The following is a 16,366-nucleotide window of genomic DNA, read 5'->3' as shown; positions in this document are numbered from 1 at the left end:
AGTAGTACACTTTTGGGCTGAATGCATGCTCGGATGGATTTACTTTATTCATAGAGGGTTTGCATTAGATTTGCAGCATTGATTACCTATAATGACACAGTACATAAGTAACAATGATATTTGTCTACCGGGAAAAGATGAGAAATACAAAAAACACATACATTTTGGATCACTTATTTGTGTGTTAACAGGAAGTAGGTTGGCTAATGGCTGAGAGGCGGTTGCGAGCTGGCCACACTTTACATACACAATCCTTGGAAAAAGGCAGACTGTAAAACAGTGAAAAAGTGTTTCTGAGCTACTCAAACCCTACAAATTGAATCTTTACTGCCAGTCTGAAAGTCTTAGACGATATTATGGCTGCTCTGGATAAAAAATATGTTTGTGTGGCATTGTTTATTGACTTAGCCAAAGCAATTGACACTGTAGATCACCACATTGTGTCTAATGTTATGTTGATGTCTCGTTTAGGTCATAACGCCATTTGCTGGTTTCAAAGTTATCTAACCGACCGTACTCAATGAGTCAGGTTGGGTAGTACTGGCTCTGACCCTGTCACCTTGGAGAAGGGAGTTCCACAGGGCTCTATTTTGGGGCCCTTGTTCTTTTTATTATATGTAAACAATATTTGTAATCAGATACAATTTTCTACCTATCATATGTATGCTGATGACACTATTGTATACTCATGTGCTCCTTCTATGGATATGGCCATTTCCAATTTAAAAACTGATTTTATCAGCTACAGCAGAGATGGAGTACTCGAGTCCTGGACTCGGACTCGAGTCGGACTCCTGTGCCGATTTTCGGGACTCGTGACTCGACTCGGACTCGCGCACTGATTGACGCGACTCAGACTTGGACTCGTGAATTCTCGCGCACGATGACTCGGACTCGGACTCGTGAATTTCTCCCCCCACGATGACTCGGACTCGACTTGTACATTGACGCTCCGACTCGGACTCGAGCAAGTTTTCTATGGAGTCTGATGTCCTCTATCCTGGCGTGTGCACCGGCTGCGAGGCGAGTTCACGTACTGGGCCCCGCTATTCCAGTCTAAAGATGTCTAGAGACACACCCCGCATCGTGCTGTATGCTTTCACACATTCTGCTTCCACATTGGAAAAGAGCAGCGCAAAATGCTCTATGTGGAAACAATATTGAAGAGAAGGCTCCGTAACACATTACTCTAAACATCGAGTTCAGACATATAGGCTGTCTTGAACACTATCATCAGAGTAACGTGATCTAATCAATAAATAAAGATTAGCCGATAACACGAAAGCACATGGCTACTTAACATGCAGAATGACCTCATTTTGCATGCTAAGTAGCCATGTGCTTTCTGGGGCTAAATCTTTATCAGTAAACCGATTTAACCGGTAAAAGTTCCTTCAAAATAAGAGTCCCGATCTTATTACTATCAAAATAAAAGTGCAAAACGAAAACTTTACCATAGGAAAATATTGGCATACAAATATAATCACTTCTCTAAAAGGTAACTCATTTTAAACATAGTTTATTTATATATAATAATAACAATAATAATATTATATATTAATATTAGTAATAAGCTTTATATTTGTATAGCACCTATTACAAGAATTGTAGCCAAACTGGCTTCACAGCAGTTCAATAGACAGATTAGTACATGACAGGATAAAAGCAATGTAGAGGAGCAGCTACATTTCAACACATATATCCACGAAGATTAATACATGAAGACTTGTGACTCGGACTTGACTTGGACTCTTCTTAGGTGACTCGGACTTGGACTCGGACTCGAACACAGGTAATGATGACTCGGACTCGGACTCAACTCGGACATTCCTTGGGTGACTCGGACTTGGACTCGGACTCGAAGAGTGGTAACTCGAGAGTGACTTGGACTCGTGAATTGGTGACTTGACTACAACACTGCGCTACAGCATGCGCTTATTGATTTGAAACTGCTATTGAACAGTAAGAAAACCAAAGCAATGCTCTTTGCTCCCAAGTCAGCGTCCTCTTGCCTTTCCATTGACACCCTTGATGGCGTCTCCGCTGAGTTTGTCGATACATACAAATATTTGGGCTTTTGGTTGGACAGAAATCTAAACTTTAAACACCACATTGAAGTTCTAACTAAGACATTGAAATTCACTCTTGGCTTCCTTTACAGACTTAAATGTTGTTTTTCAACTTCTTCCCGTAAAAGGTTGGTCTCTGGCTTATTCCTGTCCCAGCTTGACTACCGTGATACAATTGATAGATTTGCCTGTCCCACTGTTTTGGCCAAACTTGACCCACTCTACCATGCTGCACTGTGATATATATCAAATGCACCCTATAGGACTCATCATTGCAAACAGTATAGCCTAACTGGATGGTCCTCACTTAGTATGCGTAGGATGCAGCATTGGTTTGTATTAATGTATAAAGCCATTTTAGGTAAGCTTCCACTGTATATATGTGCCAGATTTGCTCCAGTTTGTGACTCTTACAATCTCAGAACCAGTGCCTGGATACGGTTCCAGGTACCTGCTGTGTGGACTGAGGCTGGAAAAAGGAGTCTTTTTTATTATCCTCCTTGGTCTTGGAATGTAGAGGCTGCTTTTCGGTTTGTTTTGTTTACTTAGTTGTGTTCTCTGTATTTTATATGTCTGTGTTATGTGTACAAATGTGTAACGTTGCTGCCTTCTTGGCCAGGTCAGCATTGTAAATGAGATTTTATCTCAATGCTTTTTATCTGGTTAAATAAAAAATAAAAAAGTTATATTATCACAATTTAACATTTTTGAAAGCAGAGAAAATTAAAAAAAGTATTTTTTTCCAATCATGTTAGCAGGTAGATGACAGAAAGTCTGCTCAGCCAAAGGACGTTTTGAAGAAGGACTATAAACACGAAAGTAAGAGGGAATCCCACAGATGCTTTCAGGCGAATAAATAGTGCGCAATCTTTGAACGCCGTATCACAATTCATTTTCTTTGGCAAAGGGAAAAGTCTCCATCGCAGCAGCACACCTGAAACCTGAGATCATGGGTTATGAGAAGATGCTAGCAGTCATTTGCTTTCTTAGCTGCTTGCTTGCTCATTGCTTCGTTTTTTTCCCTGCTGTTTCACTAATATAAATTGTCATGAAGATTTATTTGTCTTAACTATTAGTTGTTGAAGGAGAATAAAAGAAACACAGCAACAGTTTGTTACTGAAACAGCTTGCTGTCATCAAAATAAATCACAAATCTAATAACACAACATCAAAATCCAATGAAATATTAGCTTTTATTCCCCAAGAAAGGGTCAAACTTTGAGTGTTTTTCATTCAAAGCATATCTGAATGTTCTCTAACTAAATTATGCTTTTATGCATCAATCCAAAACTACAAAACATGAGCCACATCTGCATTCAGTCCAGAACCATCCAGCATGTAAATGACCCAACGGAAAAACCACAATGTTTCACCATTGAACAGGAGAGATGAAGCACGTAGTCCATTAAGTGATTAAGAAAGACATAGCAGGAGAAGTCTTGCAAACATTCCCTCTGACAGTTAGCCCACCACCCCCCCCCCGACTGCAGGCCTGCGTCTGGTCAGTCTGGAGGTCAGCTAAGGAGGAGGAGGAGCAAGAAGATAAGCCCATCTCCCACTGAGTCCATCGCACAACAGGAGACAGCAACAGACACAACAGACCAGACACAGGACCGCAAGTACAGAGAGACTCCTTTCTTCTCATTCCTTACCATCTCCTTCTATCTATTGGCTGTCCTGCAGTCCTCTATAGGGTCACTTTGATAGCACAGACCATTACCTCCCAGTGATTTACGACCGCCTAAAGACATTTAGAGAGGAGTGTATGACATGTACTAAACAAAGCAGGGTATGGTACGAAGGACAAAAGAACAGAAACTAAAAGTAAAGGGGAAAATGGGGGAAGAGAGACATTTTGTATTTTTTAGCCTTTCTGCGAGATGAGGGGGTGTAAGAGGAGAGGGGTTGTTAAAAAGGAGGTAGGGGAGTAGGGGGGGCGTTCCTGCTGGCTCAGGCCTTGATTAACACCAGGCCTCCTGACAGGAAATGACCCGGCCAGCTCATTGCGCCAGGAGAGCTTCCATCTGGTGTCGAGGCCGCGGAGGAATTCTCCACCCAGGAGAACCGAGCAGAAGAACATCGAATCGAATGTTTACTTCCAAGAGAGCTAGATTATTCCCAATGCTTTTACAGAACCCTAACACAGGAAGCATCATTCTGTTCTTGTTTGAGGGCGTAGTCCCCAAAAGCAGGGCTGGGATATTTAGACTCAAGGCCTTAAACTATGAATATTTTTATTGACAGCCGATAATGCCAAGTTTACAGATGGACGTCCATTGAGGAGTATGAGGTGAAAGAAGGGTAGGGTGTTCCTCTGAATAACACATTTTAGGAAGTTGCACTGGTTGAAGAGAGGAGTGGAAGGAGGGGTTGGAGAAAGAGCGAGGGGACAGTTTGGGGAGGAAAGCGGGTACATTAGGACAGGTCATCTTTCACTGCTGACTGGAATCCTAAACGTAAACAAGTTCTTCCGCACAAACAGATAAGAAGCAGATACTCTGTAAAACCAAGTGGCTCTGGCAAAAAGCAGACTCACACGCACAAACAGTCCACCAAACTCATACACTTATTTATGAATGGTGTTTGAGCCAAGAAATTTGTTTCTAGGGCCTTCCGATTATTGAGAACATTCTTTGTCTGTGAGTGTAAGTGTGTACAGACTGTAAAGCAGAAACTTGTGTATGCAGATGGAGAGGGATGTTTTCCAAGAGGAGCCAAGAGAGTCCCTGCAGAAGAGGAGAGGCAGCGGGTAGAGCGTGCTGGCTGGACTGACCCTCCCTCAAAAGGGGCAGAGGCTGACCCCCGCCTGCACTGGAGCGTGTGCAGGGGCCAGGGGCCACTGTCTCGGTTAGTGTCCCTCTGGAACCGGCCTGTATGCACGCCTGGTGTGTATTCCTGCCTTTGCTTTGTGGAGTGAGCGTGTGTGTGTCTATTTGCAAGTCTGTGTGGGATCGTGATAGTGTCCTTTTTCATTCTACTAGGCCGATTCCCAGCGGAGATATAAGTGCTTATGAGCCTTTTATGATGTGCATTTCCTGTCATAAATAAGAAGCAGAGGAATTCTCTGCTGAGTGCTAACACACTCCATAAAACAAACAGAGGTGTAAACTACACTCTGGGCTAGCTCTGTGAAATCGAACTGACCAACTGTGGCTACTACTAACTTCAATTATTTGACAGATGATGATGCTTTGCTTATGAGTGATAATACTACACATGCATTTGTTTGTTACTATTGAGGAAAGGGATATCATTTCCCAAGCTTTCCTTGAGTTCTATGTAAAGTTATGTTTTTACCAGTAGCTTATCGAGCATTTTGCCTGTCGTGCAACAAAATAAGTCTATGATTGTTACTTTGTGCAACAGCATCAGTCAGAATACTTGTTGTCAATTGAAAGTGGCAAAGCAAACACATGTTTTGCTCTTCATGATTTTACTAATACACAATAGAACATGTTGTTCAAAGCTCACTGAAAGCTAAAACAGAAGCATTGTTTTCACAATTCCAATGTAAAAAATATTGCTTTATCAGTAAACTATGTTACAGAAAAACTAACATGGATCCTAGATAAATACTCGCATTGCATTTGTAATGTCACAACATTTTAAATTATATATATCACCCATCAGAAAAACAACATTCCACAAAAAATGACCAAGATGCCTACAACTTAAAATAATATTTGCTAAGGGGATATTAATGGCAGTGCGATTGCATACAAAGTCAGTGGAAAGACGCAATTAATTAGACCAAGCTAGGGGCTAGGAAATGGATGTAAAATAACATGTTTGTGAAGGTTAGAAATGTTTCTAATTAAAGCTAAGAAAAAAGTGCTTTTGTCAGGGCTTTATGAATCTGCCTCCAACATACAGATACACAATGAACAAGGAGAGACTGGAGGAAAGTTATGAGAGAACCAGATTTGCTCTGTGCAGACACAAGGTTGAAGGTTTAACACAAAAATATTGAACAACAAGAATAATTAATTGGACAAATTTGTCCAAAGTCACTGCCGCACAGTCACAATCTGTCAGGGGACGGTTTTCCTACTGTGTTCATGTAAAGGTCCATGTTGCTATGCTGCCTTTAGAGAGTTGTAGTCATTTGTTAGCTTGCCTAAAAGTCACACTGTGCTTTTGGGTCCTGTTCAGCAGAAAGTAGTCAGTGGGATGAATACAAGAGTACAGTATGGAGACCTAACCACCGTGTGAGCAGACTTGGTGGGGTGCGAGTCTGGGGGTCTGCTCCCAGTCTCTGTGTGTGGCCCTGCCTGCTCACCAGGGCTGTCTGCCCAGCAGGGAGGAGCTGATGAGCCTTTGTTAATTAAAGCCTGAGCTCCATGTCATCAGCTTATCTGATGAAGTGAACAACGCCACTGGCTGCTTTTTTCACCCTGGGCTCTACTGTTCACCTCGTACATGTATGTGTGTTTGTGTAACAGTGGAGGAAGTAAAGAAAGACCACCAATTAAAAATAATTGGTACTAATTTCATAAACACAGTGCAACAGGGGAAATATATTTAATCAGGCGCGATCATTAGACGAGCGTATGCTTCACTTCCTCCTGCGACCAGCCTGGTGCTTTAGGACCGCAGAGAGAGAGAGGAAAGGGAGAAACCGCTCAGTGGTTAAAGGAAAGAAAGAGGGAGAAAGAGAAAGAAATGGAAACAGAAATGTAAAAAAAAACAAAGAAAAGAAAAGTTTGAGATGTAGGCAGTCGGAGAGTTAGAGGCCAGAGTTATGTGTGATCCCTTTCATGTCCCTTGACTGGCCCGTGTTGCCTTGCCAACCCAAACAGCGCATTGGGGAGGTCCGACTCTCCTCCTGCGCCCCTCCTTGCCCCGTGCACACCCCAGCGACAGGATAACAAACCCAATGTGTGTCTGAGGCAGGGAGAGAGGGGATCAAGACATGAAACCATTTCCAGTTCAAATCTTGCACTAATGAAGCTATTTGTGACCTCTTTTATTTTGTGACCTTTCCTTCTGCTGTCACTGCTGCCACTAAATCACCATGTTGGGACTGGGAGTTCACATTCTAACTACTAGACATAGCTGCACACCCACACACTGACACAAGCACAGACACACTCCATCAGCCGGAGCTTGCTATATGTCACGGGGTGAAGAATTAGCGACATTTGGGTTGGACTGCCCTCCTTCTCAGCCCACCGTACCTCAATGTTGAGATGAAGAGAAAAATAAATTAGAAGGAGAGAAAGGAGGTTTGATTCGGCACAAAAGCTGACAGGAGACAAATCCAGAAAGAAGTCTTTATATCATTGCCATTTTGACCACAACTGAACGAGTAATTAACAGTAACAGCCTGGTGCTGTTTACAACCTGAACACATCACAAACCACCAATGCACACCATTGACTGTCTGGCAGCAACCAATCAAACTCCAGGATATAAAGAAGCAGAGGGTTCCTTACCCAGTCACACTGTTACTAATGTTCTCATTTTGCATCTTTGCCCAATACTTTTTCCACATGTGGTAACTGCTGTGGAGGATTTGGTTAAAGACCTAATTTCCCAGGCTGCAATAAGCGGAAACATTTTCTTGAATAAATGCTTTTCAACCCTTTTATCAAAGACATACCCGAAGACAATAATGCAGACATACCGCACGGTCCTGTAGAATATGAGTTTCACATGCAGGGACACAGTGATACTGTAAGCAGGGTTCATACACTTTTTCACCAATGATTTTCAATGACTTTTCCATGACTTCTCCATGACCTTTACCTAATTTTCCATGACCAAAAAAATTACTCTCTCAGCGTACCACTGAAAATTGTTTATTTTAAAATGGAACAGGAAAATAAGGTCTGCATATGAAACATGTTGTGCCTATCTAAAACAAATCAAATAGTTGGCTTACTAGCTTCTACAGGCTAAAGCAACTCAAATCTCTCACCAGCAAAATACCTCGTCAGTTAAATGCCATTTTACGTTTCATTACTATACGATACAGTATGTATTATCATTATAGTATTACTATTTCGGCGATTAGCTCAAATATAAATTATATTTGATGCAACTTTAGTTACATTTCCATGACTTTTCCAAAACTTTGGGGAAAATATTGTTTTCCATAACTTTTCCAGGGCCTGGAATTTGCATTTTGAATTTCCACGACTTTTCCAGGTTTTTAATGACCGTAAGAACCCTGTGTAAGATAGAGGTATTGTGCTCCAAAACATAGAGACACAAAACTCTGGTTAACATTTTAGGTGTCTATTAACGCAGATCTTTACTTCTTATCCAAGATAAAAAATAAAAACAAACATAAGACCAAAAAACGACACACTAAACACTTGTTTGAGCCACAGTGTTGCGCTGACTGATATGTTCCTTTATATCCACGAACATGGGCACTGTAGGTTATTTTGAGTAAACCCATATATACTTTTTATGCTGCAGTAAATACTCACTAGCGCACCAAATTTGCTCCTGAAAATAGACCCCATAATAAACTCTATTCTCGGGTGATTATAAATGTATGCTAAAGAACTAGTGCCCCACAGTTTCAGGAAAACTGCCAAAATATTGTCTGGAGTTAACTCATTTCACTATTTACTGACTGTTGGTATGAACGTTTCTTTATTTTTCAAAAATCTCAAAAGGTGCATATCCACCTCAGTGATTATGTAACAGACAAACTGTTGCTTTCTGCTCACAATTGCAGTCTTACTGTCAATGTGTTGATGGATGTTTGATCCCCACAGAGAGCTCAGGTCCACCGGGCCTCACAGGAAACGTGGACAGCAAAACAAACTACAGAGTAAAGTAGTCTGAGCATTACCATTTCCTGAAGATGCTCTTTAATTAAGTTCTCAGAAGGAGGTAGTTAGCGGGGTCGGGCTGTGTTGCATTAGCATGTCCTGCACACTTTCCTAAACCTCCTTTTTGTTATTTCTTCTCTTTGTTTTTGCAACTCTTGTGTGTTTACTGTTCTTGTGTTTCTGCATGTGATGTAGCCAAGGGGAATAGAATAAAAGGATTTGTAAAAACATTGTTCTCATGGCGACCAGGTTTCATTCAACGTCTGGTTTCCATTTGAGTCTTTAATTGGGTAGAATGTCACAATCAGTGTTTTGCTCTGGATGCAGAGAGAGACGACCCCCCGCCTCATGTTACCCCGGCCAAGCACTACATCGCCTGCCATAAAAACTCTCACACAGACAATTGTGCGTGCGCATACACACGTTCACGTTTAAAAGCAGGGTGCACACACAGCCAAATTCCTCTGAATGGGCAAGATATGCGCACGAGTGCACACATATATCGTTTTTTCTGTCTAAAACACACCTGGCACACTATGACAGGGTAATTTCCAATGAAGTGTTTATAACCGAGAGTCAGGTTTTTAACATGAGCCACATCTCTCGGCCGGAGCCTGCCAAGAGGCCTCTCAACTCCAAGCTGCACTTAGCCAAGTAGAACAGGAAGAGGGAGAGACAGAGTATAAGAAGCAAAATAGTAAAACAGAGCAAGAATATCTACACACTTTATTAGTGCTTTACATACATTTACCACCTATATATATATTCTATATGCCTATGTGCGATATGAGCTAAAACCACAAACAGCAGTGTATTATTTCAGGGTGTGTGCTAAGGTGCGGAGCGGGCCAAAACTAAAAGTAGCTCTAATTATGAACTATGTGGCAGGGGAGGAGGCCGTGTGTGTACCGGCTCAAGGTTAAAGACGCTATTACTCTGGGAGGTGCAGCTGGCTGTGGTGTGGAGGTGGACGGATAATTCATCTGAAGGCCTTGATCTGCTCTACCACACGTCTACCAGCTCAGCTAAACCAGCAATGACTAGTGGTGAACAGAGGAAACTGAAGAAACCAGTAAAAACACACACACTGGAAGTTACAAAGTGCTCCTATATCTGTGTGGCGTGTAGGTAAAGCTCATTGTCGTGGCAGAGGAGCTGCAGACGTGAAAGCGAAGGGTCATTTCTCTCTCACACATGCAAGTTCAGACATTCCCACACTCGACTGTTTTTGTAGTCGCTTGCCAAACTGACCAGAAAGTGTGTGTGTGCTTGAAAGAGTGTGATGCAATGGTATAAGGAGAGGGATGGGGTGTGAAGACTTTGATAGAAATCCTCCCATTAACAGCACTGGAGGCCGACGGAGGAAATAAACAATCAGCTTTTCCCACTCTCCTACTCTATTTTCTCTCGTTTTCCACCATCAGCACATTTGGCAAACCAAGCTTAGCTCCTGGAAGCAATCAGGAAAATTGTGATCACATTTCTCACCGGTGAGTTTCTGGACCAAGGGGCTGAGCTCGATCTCTCGGGTGAGGACCAGGGTGAGCACTCCTATCAGCTCCCTCTCCAGCTTCTCCACTTCCTCCTCCTCCGTGTCCTGGTCTGCAGGCTGCGCCTCGTCAGCCAGGGAGTACAGGTAGACCAGCAGCAGGATCATCTCATCGGGCCCACTTTCATCCTCCCCGGACCTCGAACCGGAGGTCGTGCTGTCCTCGCCTCCACGGGGCTTCATCAAGGGCAGCAGCTGCCTCAGCACAGCAGGGAAGTCAGAGTCTCCAAGAGCCTGTGACACACACACAAACACAGAAAACAGGTGGTCAGTCCAAAGAGAGCATCTTTTGTACCTTATAGGACCGATAAAGATTTTGACTGCCTGTAGTGCAAAGGGTCATGATAAGAATGTTGATTAAAGGGGAACTCAACTGACAGGATAACAATCTGTTTACAGGTGTAAGGGAGTACAGCTGCATATGTAAAAACATCCTGTATAAAGCCTTTTTTTTACTCTAGAGCAGGGTTGTCCAAACTACGGCCCGGGGGCCAAATGCGGCCCGTGGACCATTTTGAATCGGCCCTCAGTAAATTCAAAAAATATAATGCAGTATTGCCCTCAGATGAAACTTTTTCTTGTCTTTTACTTCTTAAATATAATAATAATAATTTTAATTTATAACGCGCCTTTCATCAACCCAAGGTTGCTTAACAAAGAAACATATAAGGATAAGACATAAAACAGGGGCAGAAATGGAAGTGTTACATTGCAGGGGGGGAAGAGTGAGTTAATAAGCCCGCTTTTCAAATAAATTCAGTCAATTAAAGCTGAAAACATTTTCTAACAAATCTAAGTTGATAAGAAAATAGCTCAATAACTTATTTTCATAACAAGCTTGAAATAGACCCTTCCTATTCCCTCTTATTATAAGCAATCTGAGGCTTCTGTTGTAAGGAATGAGCGACCAACAAAATAATTGAAACCCTAGAGCTGTGATGTACGCTGATTAAGCATAATTTACTTACATTTGATTGATTTTGCCGACTTATAACTTCACTTATGAGGCAATATACATCACCTCTAGTGAGGGGCCCAGCCCTTCGTACATTTGTCTGTATGTGGCCCTCGGTGAAAAAAGTTTGGACACCCCTGCTCTAGAGTGATAAGCTCAAATCTTGATCAATTGGCAAATGCCTCGCTCCTCATCTCTGCTTGAGGATAGCAGTTTGAGGCTACATTAGCCTCTACATAGCACCCAGGAATCTCTGAGCAAACTGTCAGCTGTCGAGTTGTATAGTGGGTTATGTAGGTGTATGGTTTTGACAAAGAAGAAGAACGTGTGGAACAGCAGCAGAAAACTATTTTAAATGAGCGTGTTTGGGTCCGTGGAGAAGAAGATACCACTCTCAGAGTAAATATGAATGTTCAACCAGCAGCTGCTTAACGTAGCATAGCCTAAAGACGGGAAGTAGCGAAAATTGCACTGTAAAAACGACATGTTGATTAACTGAGTAATTAGCTGTCCAGTAGGGCCTTGGCAGCTTGGTTTATGATTGAGAGAGTATAAACATGGCATGATATTACCTATACATAACACTATATTATTATAAGTTGGTGTCCTTGTGTGAGTTACTTTGAGTTTAACTGTTTAAATTAAACACTCGCAGTGTGAGTGAGCTCATCGTTCCATTTGCTAATTTCACAGCTTTGTGAGTGGCTGAGGTAACCCTTAATTTTGTTTCATTCTTTTGTTAGATTTGCACACACACACACACATACACACAGGCACACACACACGCAAACACACACAAACACACTGCCAATGTTCAGGTGCAGTGACCTGTTTTTGTGAGCCTGTCTAAGCGGGTCTGAATGGTCCTTCACGATGGCTGCACTCCAGTCCAACATGCTGTAGATCAGCGGACCATTTTCAGAACACTGGCCACTCTCACAACAAGAGTGAGCTCATAGACCCATAAAACAAGGGTGTGGAGCTAATCTGTCCAAAAATTGAAAAAAATAATATTTCTGAAAAGTGGAAACAGAGGTGGAGGGTGACCGTGAAAAACAAAGCAGAGGAAGAAAAGCAGTTGAGAAAGTCACTGAGAGATGACAAGAGGAAGTATGTTTTAAATGATAGTGTAAATGAAAGTATTGTTGACAGAGGACTATTTGTGTCCCATAAAGCTACAAATGCCCCTGTGGATAGATTTCATTTTAACGAGGAATTCCGCTGTGAGGAGCTTTGTGTTTTCCTCACCAAGACAAACTGGCTCTCAGAATGAGGGTCTTTGGACCTTGTGGTGGGCCCACTGGGGGGGATCCTGTGTCTGACCCAGAATAACTCTTCACTGAGCCAAAGACGCAATACAATAAGACCCCGAGACGGTGAGCCAAAGCCACAGAACTGACTGACTGTCCCTGAAGTATTAGCTGAGGAGAAGACTTTTTGGAAAGTTATTTCCCGATTTGAGTGTTCACAATACAACTTCCATCAGTGACTCAGCTGGTTTCCATAATCCTACATATAAAGTTCAACTTAAGATAAGAGTTACAGTCATTGCTGAGTAAACAGCAACTCCAAAAAGGTGACATCTGCATCAGTCACATCCTCATCATCATAATCATCATCATCGTAGGTATCAGGAGAACACTCTCCTGTGTGTCTGTTCACTCCAACAAGGCCTCCTCCCTGCCTCAGACCCCAGCCAACAACTCGCCCTTCGGGACCGTTCAAACACATCAAACCACACATTTTTCTCCTTAAACGTTGTGAAATCAAATACCTCTACAAGTTACACTCATTGTAACTGCCAAACAATGTTTGGGATCTTTCCCTTGCTAATTCTCTGCCGCGAGGAGAGACAGAGGACATGAAGGGTTGTTTTTTAAAATGCTAATAGCCAGACACTTTCTATTTAATCTCTCACTTTAGAACTATTGATTGTCTACACCTCTGTCTGTCCAGGATGACATTCATACAATTCACAGTGTTTTTAAAGAGGCATGCTCACCGTTAGCAAATTACACTTTCATTTTGACCAAAGCTGGCCTGAGAAGTACCTGCTGCCAACTTACTTTGGCAACAAAAGCTCCCAGAATGGGTGAGTGGAGAGAGGAGGAGTTGAAAGACAGGCTCTGGAGGGACTCTGAGCCTCCATATCATTTGTCAAGAAGTAATTCCATCACACCTGAACTAGTATTACCTTCTGGGCCTCTGAGTTTTTTGCATATTGCTGTTTAACATTTATCTTTTCCTCTGATTGACAGGTTGTTTTTCAGGTTGCAAATTGGTCATAGCTGCCAGATTGTTGTACAAGGTTGTTGGTTTGATCAAAGGGACATTTTGTAATTGCACATTCAAGGTTCAAGGCTTTTATTGGTCCTAAGAACATAGCTACAGTGTAGTTATGACGATGAAAATCTTAGGTCATTGCTGCTACCTTGCATTTTTAGTTTATTTTAAAAGCAGAAAGATGCTAGTCTAAAACATGATTAATGATCACTCTTAAAAGGGAATAAAGTAATTGGGTATTAATTAAAAAATGTCAACTTTCATTTGCCTATAACAGCAGATCCCAGTTTGTTTGCCTTGTGATACCCTTAAAATGAAGCCGTGCTAACTGTGCACTGTGAAGAATGTGTAGGCTATATGTTATCACGTGTGAGAGGGGGCATGTACTGTAACTGTGTCCCTTCAGGAGATCTATAAAAGCTGCTGTCAGCTGCATGCCATGGCGCCAGAGCAGGAAATGGAGGTCTTTGGTAAAGAACTGAGACTGAACTGAGTGAATTTGAGTGGGAAGACTGACTAAAGCTCTTTCCAGCACTGAAGCTCAACTCAACAATGCCCGACTCACAGCGCTGGCACACACGCTAACTGGGAAGGTAGTGTACTGTACACCTCTGGGAACAGAACGGAGCAGAATATAGCACGCTTTCCAAGCACTTAGGATAGCACAATCACAGTATTGCATTCACTCTATATGTGTTTTATTTAATAAGGTTTATTTAACGAACTGAATTTGAAACTTCAGAATGAGGATTTAAAACATTGGGCGAAAAGTGTTGAATGGTTAGATGTTCTGCCATCTGGACCACCTACTGTACATTTAATTACTTTCTACAGTTTGCCAGATGAATGCATTAATAATTCAAAACATTCCAAATATACTACATTTTATCTGTTCATAACAGTTTTATCTAAGTACAGATATTGTTCCACTGAAGCATTAATCTAACTTTCAAAAACCTATGTAACAAATTCCCCAGGAAACGCTATAAGAGCACTCTCAATGACAGACTCTAAATCCAGCCTAATTCATGTGGCGTTTAAGGTCCACGGTGCAGCTTTAGGGGCAGTGCTTATGGCCTCAACTACAGAATGACTGCAGTAATAACAGGAAGCTAACATTATTATTACACACCATTACTGAATGCAGCGGTCCTGCTGCCATATTCTAATTGTGTGTATTACACACAATTATAGAATGACTATGGCATCGCTCTGTCAAACAATGCTATTTTGGGGGTTTGCAATTACTCAAAAAAGACATTACTTTAAATGACTTGAAAGTTTCTTATTATGATAAAACATCCCCCCCCCCCCACCCCCAAAAAAAAGACTGGATGAAAATGTAGAACATAGGACTTCTTTGTTCTCTGAACGGGCTCAGCAGATTGGCTGATGCTAAATTTGCCGCTGGATTCTTCGTATCTGCTGCAAAATCACTGGCTCCAAGCTTGCGCCTTTGCACCAATCATAAGCTTTCCCTTGCATTAACCTCTGGTTTGAATCGCTTTTCCAGTGATTGACAGATTACTTTTTTGGCAAATCTAACCATCCTGGGGTCCATAAAGTATAAATCTCGCCCAATCACAGAGTCGGGCCAAACTCCGCCCATGCCCAGCACAGCCTGAACAGGAAACCAGCTCCAGATGCAACCCCTGGAGGAAGGTGAGTGTTTCAGATGCAGCACAACGCGCTAACCAGAACCAGGCCTCACTTGCCTCGCTCACTGCCTGCACAAAGAACCTTTTTCTGGGCCACAGGCAGGAGGAGGGGAGAGTTCTGGAGGTGGGGGTCCTTAAGGGACCATGAACAAAGTTGGCTATAGGTCAGTTGCTCTAGTCAACCTGGACAGGAGTAACCTTACATTAATGTCAGACAGTTCATCATTACCAAAGCAACTAGGAAAAACAATTTTGCATTCCTTTGGAGATGCACACATGTGGTTCATTTTAAAATATGTAATCATATCCAATTTGCATTCACGAATAACAACACGCAAAGCTGGAAGGGAAACAGGCAAACTTCTCAAAACAAAATACATCAATCTTGAAGTTAGAAGACAGCAACTAAACTTTTCCTCTAAATGATGTTCAGCTAGTTTACTATTTGTAGTACAACAGCTGGAAGACAAACAAGTGTGTCTTCATCCTCAGGAGGCTGGCAGGATTTTGTACATGTAAACAACACAAACACTCAAAGGTTTTGACAGATATTTTGCAAATGAGTGCGCATTACCTGAGCCTGGCAGCGCACTCGCACACATAGAGCATCTCACCAGGGACATATGCTCATTGTAACCCGTGGTGATGACAATGATGAAGCAGAGAACGGGTTCACCGGAAAAGGTCTGTTTACGAAAAGACGGAAATCTGCCTTAAGTTGAGCGGGAATGGAAGATAAAGTTTATATCTGGATCTCTTTTGCAACCAATTATTCTGTCTTGTGTGAAAGGTGTGGACAACAGATCAGGTCTTTAGGAAGGAGAGCGGAAATGTGACTCTAAACAAAAAGACAGAGAAAGTCTGCGGATCATACTGAACAGTGTCAGATCACATAATGCCTCATCACTTTTAATAAGATTGTGACAGTTCCTACTTTTGTAGGCTCAACATTTAAAATTGAACAAATATCTGCTAAATGTCAGATGTTACCTGGCCATCCTTATATATATTATCTATTATCAATGTCATTTTCTGTAGCCTAGTAACTAGTAAGTGGCAGAATT

At 42.0% G+C, this 16,366-nt stretch overlaps 1 protein-coding gene across 1 annotated transcript in view; it reads right to left on the bottom strand.

The window, feature by feature from the left end:
- The window catches only part of scfd2 (sec1 family domain containing 2), an 82,683-nt gene that overhangs the window by 36,232 nt on the left and 30,085 nt on the right, over positions 1-16,366 (bottom strand). The window contains exon 5 of the mRNA XM_034147589.1: positions 10,346-10,640. Within this exon, the coding sequence (XP_034003480.1) occupies positions 10,346-10,640 (295 nt within the window). The remainder of the gene's footprint in view (positions 1-10,345; positions 10,641-16,366) is intronic.

The sequence above is a fragment of the Trematomus bernacchii genome, unplaced genomic scaffold (assembly GCF_902827165.1).
Source record: "Trematomus bernacchii unplaced genomic scaffold, fTreBer1.1, whole genome shotgun sequence".
Classification (NCBI taxonomy): domain Eukaryota; kingdom Metazoa; phylum Chordata; class Actinopteri; order Perciformes; family Nototheniidae; genus Trematomus; species Trematomus bernacchii.
The sequence above is the reverse complement of the archived record's forward strand: the minus strand, read 5'-3'. Positions and strand labels throughout refer to the sequence as shown.